The 21234-nt window shown below is 47.1% G+C and overlaps 5 protein-coding genes across 5 annotated transcripts; 3 read left to right on the top strand and 2 right to left on the bottom strand.

Moving 5' to 3' along the window:
* Window positions 1-29: 29 nt before the first annotated feature.
* On the bottom strand, window positions 30-950 carry DFJ58DRAFT_130011 (uncharacterized protein). Its single transcript, XM_041378775.1, has 2 exons — window positions 622-950; window positions 30-561 (listed from the first exon to the last, which is right to left on the bottom strand). Exons 1-2 carry the CDS (start codon window positions 663-665, stop codon window positions 63-65), a joined length of 543 nt encoding a protein of 180 aa, XP_041247982.1. The 5' UTR covers window positions 666-950; the 3' UTR covers window positions 30-62.
* Window positions 951-1760: 810 nt separating this feature from the next.
* DFJ58DRAFT_723944 (uncharacterized protein) lies at window positions 1761-2798 on the bottom strand (the record flags this gene model as incomplete). Its single annotated transcript, XM_041385073.1, has 4 exons — window positions 1761-1972; window positions 2038-2250; window positions 2305-2385; window positions 2576-2798. The coding sequence occupies 4 exons, from the start codon at window positions 2796-2798 to the stop codon at window positions 1761-1763; spliced, it is 729 nt and encodes a 242-aa protein (XP_041247981.1).
* An 880-nt stretch (window positions 2799-3678) lies between these two features.
* DFJ58DRAFT_838255 (DnaJ-domain-containing protein) lies at window positions 3679-4517 on the top strand (the record flags this gene model as incomplete). The annotated part of the gene is made up of 3 exons (XM_041392444.1): window positions 3679-3851; window positions 3931-4005; window positions 4202-4517. The coding sequence occupies 3 exons, from the start codon at window positions 3679-3681 to the stop codon at window positions 4515-4517; spliced, it is 564 nt and encodes a 187-aa protein (XP_041247980.1).
* Window positions 4518-5595: 1078 nt separating this feature from the next.
* On the top strand, window positions 5596-6363 carry DFJ58DRAFT_742958 (uncharacterized protein; the record flags this gene model as incomplete). Its single annotated transcript, XM_041387233.1, has 2 exons — window positions 5596-5879; window positions 6007-6363. The coding sequence occupies 2 exons, from the start codon at window positions 5596-5598 to the stop codon at window positions 6182-6184; spliced, it is 462 nt and encodes a 153-aa protein (XP_041247979.1). The 3' UTR covers window positions 6185-6363.
* A 4765-nt stretch (window positions 6364-11128) lies between these two features.
* On the top strand, window positions 11129-12446 carry DFJ58DRAFT_769213 (uncharacterized protein; the record flags this gene model as incomplete). The annotated part of the gene is made up of 4 exons (XM_041388998.1): window positions 11129-11399; window positions 11449-11703; window positions 11758-11890; window positions 11945-12446. Coding segments are annotated over exons 1-4 (1097 nt in total), but the record flags the coding sequence as incomplete, so codon positions are not given.
* Window positions 12447-21234: the final 8788 nt, after the last annotated feature.

Here is a 21234-nt window from a genome sequence, read left to right as displayed (position 1 = left end):
GCGCTGCATTACTCCTTGGATTCTAAATCCGAGGCTCTTCTTTTGAATAATTAATGTACGAGTCACCTCGCAACACCCAACCCCTCCTCGAAAAACTCTGCAAACTCACGCCCTCCTCTTCGCACTCCATCCTGCCCTTTTCCGTACTTCCCAATGTCACGGTTTTCCGGGGCGCAGCCACGACTTCGTGTTTGAGCCGCTGCAATTCTCACAACGGGTGCACGATGCAGGAGTATCCTTGAAGCTAACGTGGAGCACAGAGCTCTCATTGGCACTAGTATTCGAGCTAGGCTCGAGCACATTGACGGTGAGGACAATGAATTCCCCAAGCGAGGGAGCAACCCGAGCACCCATGAGCGCAAACCCAGTGCGTTTTTTGTATGCTCTGGAGTGCAGAGGGCATCTGTGAGTGCTTTGGGTGTCATTTGAGTGCCGACGTTTGGAGGTTTGACGATGCTCGTCGTGACTGCGTCTGATATGCGTTTGAGAGGGGATGTCGGTCGTCCTAGAGGATGGTCAAGAGTGGAGAGTCCTAGCGGACCATGGATGAGGGCGTCGAGGCTGTTGGATGTATTTCAGCTTAGGAATGGGGTGGATGAAACGGAGAGGGGAAAGACGGGCCTTTGGGGTTTATATTTCCTTGTTCGTCGTTCCATTGCCGACATCGATCTGGTGTAGCTAGGACGCAGACCTACTTTTCTCCATCGTGTGCGAGAATATCATGATCTATTACACACCGATCAACCCTTACACTAGCCTCTCGGGCTTTGCAATAGCGGTGAATATAGTCGCGCGGGCGGTCCTTTCTTGAAGGAGTCTGATTGATGGTCAGGGAGTCAGCCTACAGGGCAGAAGAAGATAGGGACAATATCATAATAGTCAACCCCCAAATCATCGTCTGAGATGACTTTTACTTTGAGCTGAGGGCTTGAAGCTGATGAGAGAAAGTCCTGGATTTGGGCTGCACGGGTTGATTTTCCAGAGTGAGAGGTAACCTGAGATGGTGACGAGCGCCCTTGAATGAGCCAATGATCACGTTTTTCGGGATCTAGGGTGCACGTAAATCATCTTGATCACCTGTCGATCACTACCCTGACCCAATCATCGACGTCTTCCTGCAATATTTCAATTTGTTAGTAACATGCAGACAGCTAATACAGTGCATGTAAGTGCCCAGTTTATAACTGATCGTGTCTGATAATATTCACTCGCTTCAGCTCGCACATTCGCAAGTGATCATATGTCTTGTGGGAGCGATCGTAGTAGCTGGAGGAGAGAATATGGCGATCTTGATCATGTCTGCCAAAGTTTGACGCGTCGTAGTTTGGGAGTGACTGACAGTGATGTTGTGAAGTAAGGCGGCGGCGGGGGCGGCGTAGAAAGGGTTCGCGATTTAGTGAAACTACCAGCTGCGCTCCTTGAGGGCCGCAGCTGCGAATTCCACTTAGAAAGCGTCCAAGACGAAACGGCAACTTGAACTCGCCTTGAAACGTTGACGCAAGTACTCGCATTGGTAGTACAGATCCACTGTGTTGCGATAGCGCATGATATATCTCTATATGGGTACTAAGAACCTGCTACCCTTGTTCCGTGCTGTAAGGCTCACTTGCTCTGAGTCAATCCAAAATTTCTTGTTAAGTATACCCGAATAATGGATACCGTAATCTGGTAGGTAGTTAGCCCGAAGCGATACAAGGGATTTAGTACTATATGCAACAGCTGGCTCATCGTCAATGGAAATGTCAGTCAACTCGGGAGTTTCAAGTAGGAGCAGTATGACGTTCTACAGCCTCCCGTGCGGCCTCTGCCCAATCCTGCTCGCACACACCAAACTCAACTCCTAGTATGGTCTTGTTGAATGTCATCAGAGTCAGTCCATAAGGTTGGCGAATGCGTGACTCCCAGCTCTCTGGGATCCGCTCATGAAGCAGAAAGCTGCGCAGGTCGTCTACGCGACCTCCAAAGACAGTGACTAGGGTCGCGGCACTAACGGAATGTTCAAAAGCGCGCTCGAACACGGATGATGCAATAACGTACTTCGTGCTCCCAAAGATCTTGTGGAAGAAGCTGTGCGAGAACTCCTTGTTACTGCACGCGCGACTGCACGTCGCTTGCCGAGCATCCTGGAGAGATCTTTGGTGGTGATAAGATCATTACCGTCCTTGTCCTTGCCGGTCGCTGCCGCAAGTAACTCCTCAATAAAAGGTACGTGTTTTATAGATTGGTCCGGTTGAAAAGCAGCATTGAGGCCTGAAGACAGATCATGTCAGATAACTTACAAGAACAAGCGGAGAAATTGCTCACATAAGAGAGAGGCGTCGTGCTCTATACCACTGTGCAGGTCGAGTTCTTCCAAATCAAATGTAATCCTTGCTGTAGCTTTTCCTGAGCATGCGAGCGGCAAAGTGCGGCACAAATGAGCAGAAGGTAGGACTGAAGTTGTATGTTGCCCGGATATGGTGGCCAACCTCGACAAACGAGATCTCGCGGCCACTGCGTGAGATGATGCCTGGGTTTTCATGTTGTTACACCAACACTGCTACCTGCGCTTAAGCACAGAGGCTGGCGGACTCACCATGGTTGGCCATCGCATTGAGTGCAGGGCAAGAGCAGCGGGAGTCGGTCTCCTTGGGAGGCCTATACTCGGGCCAGTACCCTCCATAGCCTGGGTGGCCTTCAGGGGTGACATGTCTGATGCGACGGCTCCTCCTCACAAGATTGGAGAGCGTAAGGAGAACATCCCAAGATAAAATCCCGAGGTCAAAGAAAAGACGGGACACACTGGAGAAGAAGTCCATTTTACTTTCCTTGTGTCAATGATAGGTATATCAAAGGTGATAAGTTGGGACAGGAAGAGATAGATATAGGTACGCTTCACTAAGGAGCTTGAGTATATATACGGGATCCGAATAACGTACCTGGTGTCACAGGACTGACAGACAAGGTTCTGTATCCCAGCGCCATATGTGTATCTCGAAGCATACTATAAACGCCCGGCCTCTGGACTCGCATGGTCCCCTAAGGATATGTAACTGAAACGTAGGAGGGCCCAAGATTAGTAGCGGAGAAAGGAAAAGTTGATGGCGTGGTAGTCTACGTACGCATGCATGGTTAGCCAGACCATGGGCGAACTTCCTGAAGGAACTTAAAGGAAGAACAGTCATTGCTTCTAAATTAGTGGTCTGACTGGGGCATAGCCTTCATCAAGCTTCTTCGACTCGGAGAAGAATTCTTTTTCAAATCATAATCTGGGGCGTTCAATAGCTTGAGTCATTGACGTGACTCTCAGAGCGCCTGCTTATCCGACCACATACGAACTCCGGGTCAAAGGGGCCCCAGTGTTTCATGTTTAGGGAGTTTTCTGAACCTGGAGACACCTGAGTTCGAATGACAGTGAAAAGTCCGTTTTTGTTGACGTGTGAGTGTCTCTTCAAGTGAAGTAGCCAAAAGAACAAACATAGAACTAGATTTAGTCATGATCAGTTGATGCATCGCTTGTCCAAAAAAAAAAAAGAACAAACATTGAGAATCACGTGATGTCAGCTTCCGACGTTTTCTCGGTTCTTTCAGGCGTCAATAACAAGCATGGCAGCAGCAGTAAGATGCACTCCAGGGCTTGCTTCCACCTCGTACAAGCTCCCTTCATTACTTCAACATTGCGATATAAAGGTCACCGTAATGCATGCTGCTTCTCATCCGCGTGTCGACATTGGACAAGCAGCCCACTCGCGCGATCACTATGCAACCCTTGGAGTTCCAATCACAGCGACAAATGCTCAAATAAAGGCATGGGTCATTTTCTTCGTGAAAAGAATTGTCCCTCATAAACTCATAATAGATACTTCTACTAAGTGAGTCAGTTCTCATTGGTAGCACCGGATAGCTGCTGATGGACCACGCCAACTCTTAGCAATATCATCCCGATGTCAGTCAGGACAGTACGGCATGGGGAAAATTTCACGCAGTGAGTGAAGCCTACGCAGTGCCCGGGGACGATCGGAAGCGGTACGTTTCAAAGTCCTCACCCGACATGCTGACCTGATGGCTTGATGCCAGACAAGCGTACAGTCGTAGTATCCGCCACGCATCACCCCTCTCAACACCCAAAAACAACCACTACACGTCCCTCCAATCAATCAGGGTCACGTAATGTATGGCAAAATAATTCATGTCATCATCGGCACCATGACTCCAAGTCCAGCCATGCGCATGACCCAAATGCAACTTATGATTACCCATGGGAGCGTGCTCGTACAGGCAAATACACGTACTATCAACCTCCCCCGGGTGCTCATTCGTGTACATATTATATATGGTCGCCCACGAATCCATTTTCCAGCCTACACGTCCAACGGGCGACCGGTTGTATGTCTGCATATCCACCACCAGGAACAGGCCCTTCTAGTGGTAACGATGAAGATATGGTTCAAGGCCTTCGCGTGCTCAGTTTTCTTCGTAGTCCTTTGTTTGGTACCCTTTGGCACTTTGGCACTTCCGCGCAAAGAGCGAGAAGTTGAACTCGACCAGCTCTCCAACCACGCCTCTCTTCTCCTCCACTAGTGCTTGTCTATTGTCATTGACTGAAACTTATGGCCCGTGCAATGTCACATGAAATCACGTTCACTCAGAGCTGGAGTTGCAATGCCAATCCAACATCGGATTCAGAATCCATTCGACGTACTGATCTAGGCACACTCGCAGGAATTTCAATTCCATACATACTCGGGCGGTACATACACGAGGCTTGATTGGGCTGTGTTGTACACAGCTGCCTACTGAGCGTATTAATTCGCCTTCCTTCTCCGCATCACTACGTCTTCATTTTCTCTCTTACCTGTCCTCTGAGCCATATCAAAATGCCCTCTTTGCGGGTCAAGGATTTTATTAAGGATTCGATCTGTGCAAAGTATTCGCAGTTCGATCGAGGCGCCCCACAAAAAATGGATGCATGCAACGCAGTTCGACAACTGCCCACTGTGAAGACGATGACTCCATCTCTGTGGCTTTGAAGTTCAGGCTTACCAAAACTCATGATAACAGTTCTCCAAGAACGCCGCTGCATCTATCTTCACCTTAGATCACCTCATTTGCTATGGCTCAAACACAACTTGAAGGCGCCCAGCGCATCGGCTTACGCATTCCCAAACTCATATTCACCATGGACCGAGGGAAACAGTTCGGACCCCGCGTCAGTAGGCTGTGCTTGACACAACCATCCGATAGTCTATCCAACCATGTCATCAGCATCCGAACACCTAATTTTCTCATCGGAACATCTCGTGGTGCAGTTCCACATTTCTCAAGGGACCATGTTCATTCAACGAAAGGAATCAGCTGGATCAACATATCTTCTGAGTCCTTGTGAGTTGTCATTTTACCCTGTCATCCTCCCCTGCGGTGAATAACACTTCAGATCTGCGACTTCAAGCCTCGAGCAAACACCCCCAGTACCCACTTATCAGGCGGGATCGCAGCCACTGCACAATTTCTTAGGATTCGACAGCTCGAAACATATCGTTTCACATTCACTCCGTGATCCTTTGTCTTACCTCCTTTCACACGAGCCTACCTGCAACACCTTTGCATACCCATGAGATGTCTGCGCACACACTCCTTGTCGCACATAACGTCGCCGTCCTTGATGCCCTGCTTACTGGAGTGCGAACAAGTCTTTCGGATGATGCTGATCAAGATGAAGCAGCCGCCATTTTTGCTCGAGAGGTCACGAGGTTTGAAGAGGTATATGATGGAGCTATGTCAGTGCTCCATACTGCTCGAGATAACTGGAAAGATGTGAAGTATGCACAGGGTAAAGGAAGATTGGCGCGGGAGGCACAGAAAGACAAGGATGTTCGATCGGTACATTCTACTGAAGTATAGTAGGTTTCGGTGTAATGACGTCGCCACATATATTCTCTTTATCACAATGCACATATACCCCTGAGCTTGGTATTGTCAGCAGATGGATTTGATGTTCGCTTCTTAAGTTCAACCTCGTCCATCTAGTCCATTCTGCATGAGTACAAAAGGGTACTTTGCGTTTCCACCTTCAACTCCGGGCACCTCAAGATCATCATACCCCGCATTTATACCTCAGTCCCCCAATACCAAGAAGACATTTGTTGACAAAAGTGCACCTGAGAAAGGGGACGAGACGCCTAGCGAAGAAACCACCCCACGATGAAGAACGTATCAATCGACTTCACGGAACGGGAGCTCATAGAGATGAGCGAAATAGAATGGGTCCGAGGTGGCGTACAAGAAGAAGAAAAGGCAAAAATGGGTAGATGGAGGGAGTACGACGATCGGTGGAAGGTACTAGCCGCTGTCAGATAAGGTTCTTGCATTCGCAGATATACCATGGCCCCTTCGGACAGCGCCTTCCTCCGGAGATACCGATGCTTTCACGCTACCCGCGATTTCAGAGTTTCTGTTCGAGTCTCTTTCTGTCCGGACTGACACCACGGTCACGAAGAAGAGTAGGATCTGTAGCTCGATATTGCGGTGGCATTCTGATAAGAGCTCGTTGGTTGTTGGCAGGGTTGTGGCTGAGGACGTGGATGCTGTTCGAGAAGTTATTCACATGCTGTGTTTCACTGCCTCAAGCGTCTACAGGATGACGAAAGAGACAATAATAATACCGTGTAACAAATGCATGCCTCACTAGCATACCGCGAACGAAAGATCTCGAGGCTCATTGCTATCATAGTAGACATACATGCATGCTGGTCTCAAAGTTAATTGGTAGACTGACATCTTATTTCCATTTACTGGTTGTTTGCGGCATACTACCAAAGCCATCGTGTCGCTTCGAACTGAGCATCAGACCGTCTACCTGTCGGACTACATCCGTTTTCAATTATAACAAGATCAACTCGGAGCAAATACGGCACGGGCCCAGGGTAGCAGATTCCTAGTACCTGTCGTATATAGCCAGTTACCTCCTCTGCTCAACCTACCGCAATGTGTACACACTCTGACTCAGAGCTGGAGCCAACATTTCAACTCTGAGATTTGAAATTTGATCATCGATTGATGATGTGATCGCAGCATGTCGGTCGTTCCAGAACTCAACTTACGTACATACACGAGGCTTGTGCCATGCGTAGTGCTGCCGTGGTCCGGTTCGGTCCGGTTCAGAGGGTCCTGGACGAGAACCGAGAACCGAATCGTGGTCCGGTTCTGCAAAATCATCGAAGCCAGAACCGGACCATCAAGAACCGTTCTCAACGGTCCGGTTCGGTTTTTTTGTGGTCCGAACGTGAACCGAACCGAAATTTTTTCAAGGGCAACAAAAATTGACATAGTAGATCTACTGACATTGAGTAACTAGTCCAACATAGCAGCTTCACCCCCCAAAATCGCCACACAAAACAGAATTGGAGGAAGAGTGTATGGGTTCCTCAGTATTCTCTCCCAAGGTGCTTGCACTTGTCCTCTTCCTGGGACTGAGAACGATACTAAGGAAGGGTGGGTAGGACCACAACGAGCGGCTGAGTTTGGAAGTGGGAGCCCTGAAGAGCGCTGGATGCGAATGGAGAGTTTGGAAGGTGTGGAGGTTGTCGAGGAAGTCAGTTAGTGCTAGCTGCATTTTGAGAGGTCAGAAGCATAGTCGCGCGAATGGACGAGAGATAGATATTCACGGGGAGAGTGCTGTTTGTAGGGATATCCATGACAGACCGTAGCTGTATCAGCATTGTCTGCACATCCCTGCCCAGACCAGGGCCAAGGAGTTTTGAGATTTGTGCCTACGACACAAGGCCGTCGTGTATGACAGAGTTGCCTCACAATGTGCCATCAGCGGGTGCGCCTCCTAGTTAATGCGGGGAATGCAGTGGCTTTCGAAAGTATTGATGGGTTGGACTTCAATAAATCGACGATGCAGAGCAACTATCCACGTGCGCGTGTTTCTGACCAAGCCTTTTTCCACCGAGAGGTTTCGTTGAATGGCGCAAATGCAGTTCTGTTAGAGATCCAGGTGATGAGGAGATACTCCGGGATGGGTCAACATTGCAAGGTAGTCAGGTAGTGGCAATGAATCCGTCATAGTGCCAGAATTTCCTTTTATTGATCTGATTCTGCTTCCGTTTTGAAGACCAACAACAACAGACAGAAGGAGCCGTGAAGAGAGGACAGAATGCAGCAACACAGCATGACGTGGTGGACGCTATCGCCAGCAGGATCTCGTGCTTATAGATGTTGTAGAAAACGAATGCGGGACGACCACGCACACAAACATTGGAATCTTCTTGTAGCGTTAGCGTTAACCTCCGCCAGCATGCAAACTAGGTACATACCATCAACATACCATAGACTGTAATTAGTATTGGTTCGGGGTTCAGAACGGTTCAGGACCCATCCAAACCAAAGTCGAACCGTTCACCCAACGCCAGAACCGAGAACCAGTACTATGGTCCGGTTCTGGCTGACACCTGGACCGTGGACCGAACCACAGGGGAACCGGACCAAAAGTCCGGTTCGAACCATGGTTCAGGACCAGACCACAGCAGCACTAGCCATGCGCAATGATGATTGGGCTGTGTTGTCAATATGATACATAGCTCAGGCTGCCTGTAATTAAGTACTCGACTCCTTCTTCGCCTACACCTCATATTTCCTCTCACCTATCCTCTTAATTACTCATCTGGTCAAAATGCCCTCTTCGACGCGGGTTAAGGATTTTTTTCAAGGATTTCCATCTGGGCAAAGTATTCGCAGTTCGATTGAGCCGCCCCGCAAAGAACAGACGTACACAACACAGGTTGACAACCACCCACCATGATGGCGATTACTCCATTCCTGCTGACATTCGAGTCCCTAGTGAGTTTCTCATTCCTTCACCTACTCTCCATTCAAATTTACATCAGGAAAACCACCAGCTGGTTTTTCCTGCTTATGTTACTTTTCATCCCTTAATATTTGGTAAATGCATGTTAAAACACTGCTTTTCCGACTTAACTTGAAGCAGCGCGCCCAAGCTCTTAAGTCCAGATCGCCAAATAGCAAGAAAAGTTGTATTAAGCACAATAAGTCGTAAGTGATAATACTACTGCTAGTACTACTACCATGGCTCACTGACAGATCAGCAAAACTGTGTCAGCTGGCATTTTTCTGAATCGTTCGTGGAATGGAAGGGGAGAACAGAGGATGGGGTACTAGTAGTGACAACAACCATATATTCGAAGTCAAATACGAGACTGAGGTTCTGAGCATGCTCTTCATCAGAGGTTTGGAATTCACGAATGAGGGTGACTGCGACTTACTGATGGTGTGATTGACATCCATATATTTGAAGCCGAATGTGAGACTGCACGATCTTCTTCATCTTTTCGTCAGAGGTTTGGAATTCATGAATGAGGGTGACTGTGACTTACTGATGGTTCAATTAACATCCATATATTCAAAGATGAATGTGAGGCTGAGGTTCTGAGCACGATCTTTGTCAGAGGTTTGGAATTCACGAATGAGGGTGACTGCGACTTACTGATGGTACGATTAACATCTCATATTCGAAGACGAATGTGAGACTGCATGATCTTCTTCATCTCTTCATCAGAGGTTTGGAATTCACGAATGAGGGTGACTGTGACTTACTGATGGTGCGATAACAGCCATATATTCGAAGATAAATGTGAGACTGACATTCCAAGCACAATCTTCTTCATCTCTTCATCAGACAAATGAGTACTGTTGTGTTGAAATGGAGGGATGAACCTGGCAAGACCACACCTGTGCGCATCATCTTCTTCCAGGATGTGTTAGTGTGGAGAGATGATGTCAAAATGGGGGGACGAACCTGGCAAGCATAACAAGACCGCACCTGTGCGCATCATCTTCTTCCAGGATGTGTTAGTGTGGAGAGATGATGTCAAAATGGGGGGACGAACCTGGCAAGCATAACAAGACCGCACCTGTGTGCATCATTGTCTTCCAGGATGTGTTAGTGTGGAGAGATGATGTTGAAATGGGGGGACGAACCTGGCAAGCATAACAAGACCACACCTGTGCACATCATCTTCTTCCAGGATGTGTTAGTGTGGAGAGATGATGTCGAAATGGGGGGATGAACCTGACAAGCGTAACAAGACCGCACCTGTGCGCTGAGGGCGAGGAATGATAGCTGCGTGCTAGGGGGAAGAGTGGGAAGTGGGCTCTCAAGTGCTCCTCTGGATACGAGTGGAAAGTCATCCCAAGGGGATTGCTACTGAGAAAGATTCCTCTAGTGAAAGGTGAGGGGGATCTATAACCAGCGGTTTGGTCTCAAAGCCTGAATGGGACACTGAGGCAAATAATGCACCCAAAAGTGAAGAGTGCTAGCTAAAGGCGCCTAAATGCGCTAATAAGGTGGAAAGTGCGGAAAAGCGCACTTTGTGCGATCACAACGGAGTGCTTCAAGTAGAGGTGGCAATCAAATGGGGGAATCAGGACTTTGATAGATGTGGAAGTAGACACTTAAAGGTGTCAAAGCGCCAATAGGAGGGAAACAGGTGTATTCAGATAGAAACTCCAGCTATACACTTCAATGGTAGTGGAACGGAAGTAAGTGACAGGAAAACAAACATGGTGACTTGTAGGTATGCTAAGCGAGTTCCCACAGCTCAGAGCTGAATAGGAAGTACTAAGGTAAATGGTGAGGTAAGTCAGGGTCCATAACAAGATATGATGATAAGTACTAGTGCCTGCATGACAGAGTATGAGTTCTGAAGAAGGGAAAATGCACCAATGGACCTTGGAGGACTCGGACAGGACATGCGGAGGACAGGCGATGGATCCTAGAGAAATGTGATGAAGTGCACCGTAATGCACTCGAACGCACTTGAACGCGCTGGTATGCGCCAAAGTGCGCATTGTGCGGAAGTCGTATGAGAAGCACGTTGCAAGGATATCGAGTGCATCATGAAAAGCCGTGAATTTGGCCCATATGAGCCTGGAGAAACGTGAGTCTCTACATCTCCCGGGGACTTGGCTACTGACTGTCCCCAGTCAGTCCATTGTAGCGCAAGTGGACTTAGAAAAGTTGTGGACGCAGAAATCATGTGATTGCGGGCAGATTTGACCAAATTTAGAAGAGTGGTTGAATTGATGAAAAACGCGTCGCGCTTCTCTTCTTCTCCCTTATCCATCTCATCAGTGATCTGCCTCTCAACAAGATGGCACCTTTCAGCTCTGCTTTACTTGCCCTTTCTCCTAGCCCTGAGCCTAATGCGCGCCCTGCTTCCCCAGCCAAGGAAGCCGGCTCAGCTGTCCAAGAGGTCCCAGAGACTGAAGAGCAGAGAGTACTGCGTTCTTTGGTCGCGCTATTGCAGGCATTGGACACCCAGGTCAAGATCATTCCTGGTGATAGTCCTGACCTGTTTGAGGATAGAGAGACTTGGACGCGTGGTTGGAGTCAGTTATCTGTGAGTCGCCATTTTGGATTTTCCTGGGCGCTAAGCGGCCTTCCTGTAGGCACAAATTGAGGAGGCTGCCGCAATAGCGGCGCGTTTGAAGATAGAACTCGAACTCAACGCGATTGGGAGGAAGATATTGGAGGAAGGTAAACGCGCCTATAGGAACTTCTCGAAGGAGATTCGCAAGATTAAGGAGAGGGCTGTCGCGGATCCTCTTCCTAGGACACCACCGCGTCCCAAGCGCTTATTACAGAAAATGGTAGCGGAGGTCATTCTACCTGGGATCAAGGATAGTGGGGAGAAGCTGGTGGAGGTATGTGGTTGTTTCCTCTTTCCTTGCGCATTTAACTAGCATGGCTACACTTAGCGATCTGGTGGGCACCCTGAGGTACCTAGCTGCATGCACTGTCAGGAGATGGGGCTGAAGTGCGATGGAGGCCCTGGACAGCGCTGTCCTGCTTGCGCCTCTGCTAGGAGGCTCTGTTCATTTGCATGCAAGAGTGCGTTTCTTCCTCTTCCTTTGCGCGTTTTCACTGATAGCGTTGTGCTGCTAGAGAAATCTAAGAAGGCTGCTGTGCCTCGCAAGGCAGGGTCTGCTCCAAATGTGTCTCTCCCAGCTGGGTCTGTTTCTGGCTCCATCCGTCGTCCTGCTTCATCTGCTGCCCTGGACGTCATGGATGTTGATACATCTGGGTCTGGAGAGTCTGAGGTCGAGGATAAGGAGGTGCCCATTCGCGCTATCAAGGCCCTGCCTTCTCGCACGGTTAAGGCTGACAAGGGCAAAGGTAAGGGTAAGGGAAAGGCAAGCGCGCCTAGTGTTCCTACTGATGGCGCTGATGAGGTCGAGAGTGAAGTGGAGCGCCTTAGAGCTGAGAATGAGCATCTCAAGAGCATTATCCGCTTGATGCACCAAAGCGGGCGCTCTCAGCAGAGTCGCCTTATCGCATTGTCCCACCAGGCCTATTCCATGTCCACTGAGTTGGCGCGTTTGGATGAAGAACTCGCCTTCCTTGATTAGTCTATCTTGTGCTCCTGGCGCCAAAGCGCCTTTAGAATAGCCTTGTCTCTTGTTGGCACCAATGCGCCTGTAGAATAGTCCATGCCATCCTTGTGTCGCGCCACATGTCCATGTCCACATCCTGAGTCCAAGTCCACTGGGCCTACATATTATAAGAGAATTTCGTGAATATAAGTAAATGCGCAAGAGAAAAATCATGAGAGGTGAAATGGTACAATGATTGTGCGGGTTCGCACCCGCCTTGTCTTCTTCGTGCATCTTCCTTTGTCTATTCCTTTCATAAGCCTGCGCGTTTTGATGATTAGTGAGAGGTGCGCGTAATGTCTATAGTAAAAATGTGCGCAGCGCAGCTGCACTGTCTTCTCAGATAGATGATCTATAGATAAATACCTATAAAAACAAATATCTCCACGGTCAGTGATTCAGACAAATACCAATGACTGATAACGTGGTTGTACGTGGGTGGCTGTTCAGCAGTATCTAAGCTACGTTCAGGAGAAGGTCTTCTGTGAGATCAGTAGTGAACAGTCAATCTGACAGTGTGCAGACTGCAGAGATAACAACAATGACAACAGTGACAGCAGCGGCAGCAACAGTGACAGCAGCGGCAGCAACAGCAACAGCAACAGCAACAGCAACAGCAACAGCAACAGCAACAGCAACAGCAACAGCAACAGCAACAGCAACAACAGCAACAGCAACAGCAACAGCAACAGCAACAACAACAACAACAACAACAACAAAGGAAACAAGGAATCTTGTCTTGTAATAGTAACACAGCCAGCAAGCTGTGTGAAGCAATAAAGGTCACTCCCAAAGCACAAGCAGGTAGGATCAAAGGTCAAGACTAGTCAATGCTTCAAAGCACTTTATATACTATTGAACCTGCTGTCAAGGAACTCACGATGAGTATTAAACAGAGTCAGGAACGGACATCCTTGGTGTTCGACACCAAGTCCCCTTTCAATAGCTAAAGCCTCGTGGCAAGGAAAACCCTGGCTCAGTATCACTACTCAGATGCGTATGGTCAAGCTCCCAATTATCAACTTCCAAAGTCTCCCCACTAAGATGCACTGAACCTTAGATGGACGAAAGAGACAACACAGAAATTCTGGAATATGTGTGCTACAAAAACAAAGAAACTCAGAGAAACAAACAAACAATGTAGAAAACCAACTGATGAAACAGAACCAGGTCTGCTGGTCGTGGAGCACAGTGTACTCACACTATTACTAAAGTCTCACAGAAGGGTACCCTATCAATCTTCAACAGTTCTCACTGTTGCTGATCTTGATCACACCTTACTGATAAAAACTGAGGGGTAAAACTGCTTCTTTTTTCATGCAAAAATGCGAGTCCTTATATACACAAAATCAGTGGCTGTGCTACTATTTTCCCACATTTTAGGTGGGGGTTACTTTAGCCTGGCAAAGTGAAACAGTGTAAGTATGAGTCAGCTTATGAGGGGTCAGATGACATCATCGTAAATAGTTGTGGTATATTGATGAGTCATGTGACTTCTCATGAGAAAGCAGAAAAGATCTAGACACTGATTATATAATGTACCAGTCCATGTGTTGTGTTTGTGTTTGGCTATTACATTTTCTGTTAGGGGCTAAATTGGTGCAGTACTTTGTATTTAGGGTTTCCTGTATGTTCCCACAGGACAACTTACGTGGGAAATAATTTTCGCAGTCACCTGACATGTGAGAAGTTCATGCTGAGTCATTTGTAAGCCAACTGAAATGAAACTGAATTCAAGAATAAATCTCCGAAAATATTCATTCCCGTAAACTGGGTTTGCCGAAGGATGAAAAAAAAACAAGTTTTTTTTTTTCTGGGATGTCAGGCTTCTTATGAGAATGTTAGTCAGCCATGCACCAGACTAGTTTGGTGCAGGTCAGCGCGCGTTCGAAATTGAATGTCTATGGTTGATTAGGTGCGCGCTTTTACAGTATTGATACTTAGCTATGTATAATTTGGTGGTTTTGACAGGTATATGATAGAGTCTGTTTGGTGATATGTTCATGGCAATGCGCATTATATGGGACAATTTGAGAGTAGAGAAAGATCACCGGATGAAACCCGGGGTAAAACGGAGGGTATTGTGCGGAGGCGTTTTGTTTTGTCGTTTATGTTGTTATATGATGTTTTTGTTATTTTTGTTGTTATATGTTTTCTGGAGGGAGTCGTGTATGGGGTCGAGAATATTTACGGGTAGAGTGTCGGGAGATGTGCGGGAAATGGTATTATGCGCTATTCGTCGAACGCGCTCTCGGGATCTTCTTCGTCTGGTTCTATGCCATCATCTTGCGCGATGCGATCAAGGCTCTTGTCATTCATCCCCATGATGCTAGTTACTGCAATGCGCTCTTTGCTGCACGGATAATAGGGAATGATGCGAAATGTGGCATATCGTAGCTTTGAGATTGCGCCATCCAACTCTGCCAACAGATATGAGCCTCCTTTCGTGCAACGCACAACAATAATAGGTCCCAGATACCGCGGTTTTGTCTTCTTGCTAAGCTCATACTCGACCTTTGAGTTATGCACTAGCACTAACGCGCCAGGCTTAAAATCGTAGTCTTTGATCGAGGCGCGAAAGCGCTTCTCGAAATCGCAGACAGGATTTGAAACGTGCTTTCGTTACCTTATCTTTGATAGCGTCAAGATCCTCTATGTGCTTCTGCAGTTGGCGGGCGCGCCATGCTATGAGGTCGATGGTGGTAAACGCGCCTCGCTCTGGCAAGGGCGCCAAGAACGTTGCTTCTGCTAAATCGAAAGGAAAGATAGGTTCAACGCCATGGACCATGAAATAAGGCGATAAGCCTGTCGCCTTTTGCACGGTAACGCACTCTGCCCAAAATACCAAGGGTGCGACCTGATACCAGCGGGAATCATCCCCTTCACAAGTTTTCATGATGGCCTCCCGGACATCAAGATGCCTGCGTTCGACTATACCATTGGCCTGGGAATTATAAGGCGAAATGCGGATTGGGTGGATTCCATATTTCTCTGCGAGTGCATCTGCAGCGAGTCTATAGGCGGGTGCGTTATCAGTAACCACTTCGGTAATGGGACCCCATCTGCATAGGAGATCCTCGAATATGAATGCTTGCAGCATTTTGGTATTCTCTCTGCGTACCATGCGCCATTCGGGATATGACGTGAGCGTGCAACGCGCTTGCACAATATTCTCGAATCCGCCCGCTTTGGGCATCTTCATCGTGTCAATGTGCACTTTGCGAAACAGACCTCCTGGGATGGGTACTGTTGGTGGGATATGGAGTCTGCGCATCTGGTGCACTTGGCACTCGTGGCATGTGCGTGCATACCACTTGACGTCGTCAGTGATGAACGGCCACCAGAACCGCAAGAGCAACTGCGCGTGCACGGCATATATACCCTTGTGTCCTAGGTCGTCATGTGCCTCTTTCAAAATGCGGTAGCGTTTCTGGGGCTCAAGCACCAATTGGTGTTTCCCTTGACAGTCCCTACACCAGAGATTATCTTCTAGGATAAACAAGCGTGCTGTGAAATTGACAAATGCTTGAAATTCATCATCTGTGAGATCAGTGGGTCTTTCGCGCGAGAGAAGAAAACATTTGGCTGCGACTATTTTCTCGTCCAGAGTTTGCGCTGCTGAAGAACAGGGGAATCTCCGGTTCTACTGACTCAGGTTCGACGATATCTAGAAAAACACGCATGTCTGGTAACCGCGTAGGCTGTCGCACGTATGGTGCGCTATGCACTGTGCGCGTTATTTGCATGCACACCGCATTGACTTGGTGCGTCCTTTCATTCAGGAGCGCGATCCCAAACGAGTAAGCGCAATCTATCCAATCCTTGTGGTCATCATCCTCCACAGGATCCTCATCAACTGGGGGTCTCCTTGAGAGACCATCAACGCCTGCATGTTTTGTGGCGGGAACATGAACCAGAACAAATTGAAACAAGAGAATACCCGTGATCCATTGATTGATGGTTGCGTTGGGTTGCAAATCAGGATTATTGATCATACCTTTGATATACTTCGTGTCTATTTCGACCATAAGATTTGTGACGCCAAATATGTATACGCACACTGCGCGCAACGCGCAAAAGAGCCCATAGAGCTCTAGCTTGGCCTGGGAGTAGCGACTCTCCACTTCGGTGAGTGCGGTCGATCCGAAACGGTTTGGATAGCGCTTTCCATCTTCGCCTATTTGCAGTAGGATAAATCCCACCGCAACGACCGAGGTATCAACTGCTAGAATGACCTCGCAACCGCATTCATAATCCAGCCGTCGCAATGTGGGGGACTCTAATACAGAGTCCTTCAGCGTTTGCATCGCTTCCCGATGCTCAAGTCCAAACTCGAAGGGCACATCTTTCCTGGTAAGATTGATCAATGGGCGCACAATGCGTGAGAAGTTACTGGATGAAAATGCGCAAGACTCCACAGGTGCCCAGAAACCCGCGCACATGCGTCGCATTCTTGGGTTCTGGCCAATCGCGAATCTTTTGGACCTTGGAGTCCTCTGGCACTCGGTCCTCGAATGTGCACAAGTGCCCAACGATGATTGCACTTGGTGCGGCTAAGACGAATTTAGTAGTGGATATGGTGGCGCCTACGTTCTCCAGGCGCTGAAGAATGCGATTGAGCACAATGCAGTGCTCCCATATAAAGCGATGGATGCCTGAATTGGCAGGTATAGTCTCATAAGAGCCATCCGCGCGCTGGTAGCGCGTTTTCACCGATTTGATGGGCACATCATCTACAAAGGGCGACGTATAATCTGGGATCTCATGCTGAAGGATAAAGGCAGTATCTCCTTGGTAGACCTGTACAGCGTTGGCATGCCCTTGTGGCAACGTCGTCAGCCTATGAGGGCCTAGTGGCATTCCAAAGGTAGTCAAATCGCGCAATTCCTCGTGAAGAGCGCGTTGATCGTATCCTGAATATAAATCCATCATACCATACACAGCGTATCCTGCAAATGACTCTGCCAAGTGCTCGACAAAGGGTGGCACTGAGGCGTCGCGAATCGTAACTGCTGTCTTGCTACTTAAGGGTCTTATGTACAACACGTGTATAGTGACAACACAACTATACAGGATAAGACTTCTTGCCAGTCCTTAAGTACACGGTCTACAACTTTTCTAGTTGTTGTGGTAGATAATGTGTGAGTTCTTGGGAGGGTTTACTGACGTGTCCTCTTCTTGTTGTTCCCTGGTGGAATACTCGTAGATTCCCTAATGTTCTGATAGTAAGATCTGTTTCAATCTCGTAGGTCGTGTCTCAACCTATGAAAGTCTGTCTCAACTTTGTCATGTTCTTGTGTCTCCCTTCCTGAAAAAGAGAGAGTCTGTCTTAAAATATGTGAAGCCTAGTTAGAAAGCTGTTCTGGTGTTGTATACTCAACCCCTGTAAGGTAGTACACAACAAGTAATGAAGTCTGTCTTAAATACGTAAAGCCTAGTACGAAAGCTGTTCTGGTGTTGTATACTCAGCCCCTGAAAGGTAGCACACAACAAGTAGTTTATAAATAGATTGTTATATAAGCGACCCCTGTAAGGTAGTATACAACTAATCTCTGATACAATGTTTATCTTACTTCAAGGCACTCTTGGCCTGCACTTTAAGTCTTACGGTGTCTTAATAACCGAGGGTCTTATATGAAAACGTGTAAGAATGTAATGACACCACAATTACACTGGATAAGACTTCTTGCCAGTCCTCGATTAACACGGTCTACGACTTTTCTTCTTTCATGGTAGATAACGTGTGAGTTCTTGGGAGGCTCGCTAAACCAATCAGTCAGATTAACTTAGCCGGAGCTTTATTATCTCTGATTGAAACTATGGGATTGTCTAGGATATACCGTCTAGGCACTTGAACTGGTTTCCTGAATATACGGTTAACTGTTGAGAAGCTGGTCTCAAATGTGACTACGTGGACCAAAGCTCGTGTTGGTCAATATACAAATACCTGGTGAGAACGCTGGTCTCACAAATAACAACAATGACAAATAAAAAACAATGACAAATAACAACAATGACCAAAGCTCGTGTTGGTCAGTATACAAATACCTGGTGAAAACGCTGGTCTCACAAATAACAACGTTGACCAAAGCTCGTGTTGGTCAGTAAACACTACGTGGTGAGAACACTGGTCTCACAAAACTGGGTTTCTATCGCGAGAAACTTACGTAATCTCAAGGGAAACACTTTCCCTGCACTTGTCTGGACAGTTCTTACAAAGGAAATGGGCTTTGTAAGCAGCAATTTGTTCAGACTGAAGCTTCTTAGGTGAGAGTTCAATTTGCTCAAGTGGGAGTTCTTGAATGCAACAAGTGGGAGATCTATTTTTTTGGGGGAGAATGGGCTCTCCTTATATACATTTTGTGTGGGAATATTATGTAAGTAAAAAGGTGATGTAATGACTTCAGAATGTGAGAAGAATATTCCAAAAACTTGGAGCAGAATGTTCTAGCAGATGCAAAAGAACATTCCAGAATATTCATGGTGGGATAATGACATCATTCTGAGTCACTATGAGTCACTATGAGTCATTATGAGTCATTGGAATGTTCTAGCAAATTCCATGGAACATGACATCATTATGACATCATACCCTGTAGGTACAATTTTATGAAGCATCTGATTAGTCAGAGCATCCTAATAGAAAAGTAAAGTAAAGAAACACAGAGAGAAAACAACTCAGAAATAATGGAACAAATAATAGTACACAATACGCGGGCTTTTTAGATAGGTTTTTGTTAGGCTTTGAACTTTTCTCTATGGGTTTCTCTAGCCAATGTGAATAAGCCAAATGAAAGGCAATACCTTAACCTTCATTTTGCTTCTCATATCAACTAGGTCATTATGTGATTCCCATCTCACATATGACTTTTCTTCAAAACATGGTGGATTCACGAATCACTGAGGGAAAACTGAAACTATTGGACCAAGGTTTGATACCAAGGTATGGGTTGACTAGTCTGAGGACTAAGCTAACAGACTTTGTCTTTTAGGGGGATACCTAGTAGTCATGTCCATGCATGATTCCCAAATCATGCAGGACAACGGACTCTCACGGTTTGAGAAAAGAGTGAAAAGTGGGAAGTTATTATTACTCAGTGTAGAATGGGCTCCTTTTATACCTTTTTGGGAGGCCATTTTACTAAGCATGACTCATCACAGCATTAGTAAGTCACTGGCTTACTAACCATGCCATTTGGCAGTGCTGAATCAGCTGCTTACAAAGTAGTTTACAAATAAAGTTCATAATATTACAAAGCATGATAAATCATGACGAAGCATGACCAATCATGACAAATCCTTACAAATCAGATTATTGCCTATCACATGACATGCTTACAAACATATCTGGTGGCTCACTGAAGGATTCTGTGGCTGAATGAGCCTGAAACAAATAGAAACAAATGGAAACAAATGGAAGCCACATGACAAATCATGCAGGATCCTTACAAAGCAGAATATTGCCTATCACATGACATGCTTACTAACACATCTTGGTGGCTCACTGGTGGCTGAATAAACCACATAAAAGAAATGAAAAGAAAAGGGGAAAGGTGAAAACTATCATACTGGAAATATAAATACAAGTAAATCTGTCAAAATGGAACCAATCATAATAATACAATGAGGTACACCTTAGTGTACTCTCTGTAGCTACTTCCTGTCTATCAATGTCATGGTATGAGTTCCATACCATGCATGACACCGCGTTAAGCGGCTGTAAGTCGTGAACTAAGCGCAGTGATTTTCCGTCCTTCTTGACGACACAAAACCAGCGTGAGTGATATGCAGCATCATATACTCCTGACGTGATTTTCTCCTTGATAATGTGTATAACTTCGCCAAGCATTGAGGGAGGGATAGGGATATTCTGCTGAGACCAGGGGGTGTGTGGTACAGTCGGAATCTTGTAAGGCAGGAAATATGTCTCATTGAGGCAACCTTGTTCTGAGGCACCCCATGCAAACGCGAGCTCATGAGTGCGAACGAGCCAGCGGATAAGCTTTAGCTCTTCTGGCCATAGCCATTTCGTGGGATCTAGATCGAGCTTGTCAGCACGTTTGCGCGTGAAGCGGACACCTGGAATAAATTCGGGAGGATGAGTTGGCAGTTCTGGCATGCCAGCCAACGGATCTGCGGGTAACTGGCGCACTACTCTATACTCTGGTGGCATAGTAGTAGGCACTGTGCACACTTTCTTCGCCACTGGCTTATAGACCAGGGTGTGGCGTGAACAATCATAAGAACAGACGGATGAGAAGGCCTCTATAGATGCCTTGTCTAAAACGGAGCAGGTCGAAGTCAGGTGCGCGTATTGCGCCGAATAATGCGATGGCGATGATAACGGAATAATCGGGACGGATAATGAAGACGAGCTGTGCGAGAATACAGAAACAGATGCAATGTTGCTCCTTAGGAGCTGTGAGTGCGAAACATCTGCGTGCTACGCTTTGGAATGAATGAAAGATTGAGCGTCCTTGCGAGATGGAAATGTATACCAAGGTGGGGTCATATAAGATGGATAGGTGTCTCCCCGCGAATTCTGCAGATCATCGATATCTAAAAACCCTTTTCTTCTTCTTTGCACGGCTTCAACGCATGTTGCGGACATGGAAGTCCACTTACACAACGTCCACAGCGCTTCACCCATTGCTGGGTGGGAAGGCGCAGCTCCTTGCGCATGTTGGGATCAGTTAATAGGATGTCTTGATCGCCATTGGGGAGGTCGAATGTGCGGCATGCAGTGAGCTTGAAGAACTGGTCGCCCTAGTAGAATCTCAAAATTTGCACGTTCGGTGACTT

This window comes from Suillus subalutaceus, assembly GCF_016647625.1.
Source record: "Suillus subalutaceus strain FC151 chromosome Unknown DFJ58scaffold_16, whole genome shotgun sequence".
Taxonomy (NCBI): domain Eukaryota; kingdom Fungi; phylum Basidiomycota; class Agaricomycetes; order Boletales; family Suillaceae; genus Suillus; species Suillus subalutaceus.
Note: the sequence above shows the minus strand (reverse complement) of the source record. Positions and strands in the feature narration are given on the sequence as shown.

Excerpts from the sequence above, each read along its gene's own strand:
- DFJ58DRAFT_130011 (XM_041378775.1), bottom strand. The coding sequence starts at position 665 with ATGTCGGCAATGGAACGACGAACAAGGAAATATAAACCCCAAAG. Across the intron at positions 562-621 it reads AGGAAATATAAACCCCAAAG|CCTCGACGCCCTCATCCATG; the intron begins GCCCGTCTTTCC and ends TACATCCAACAG.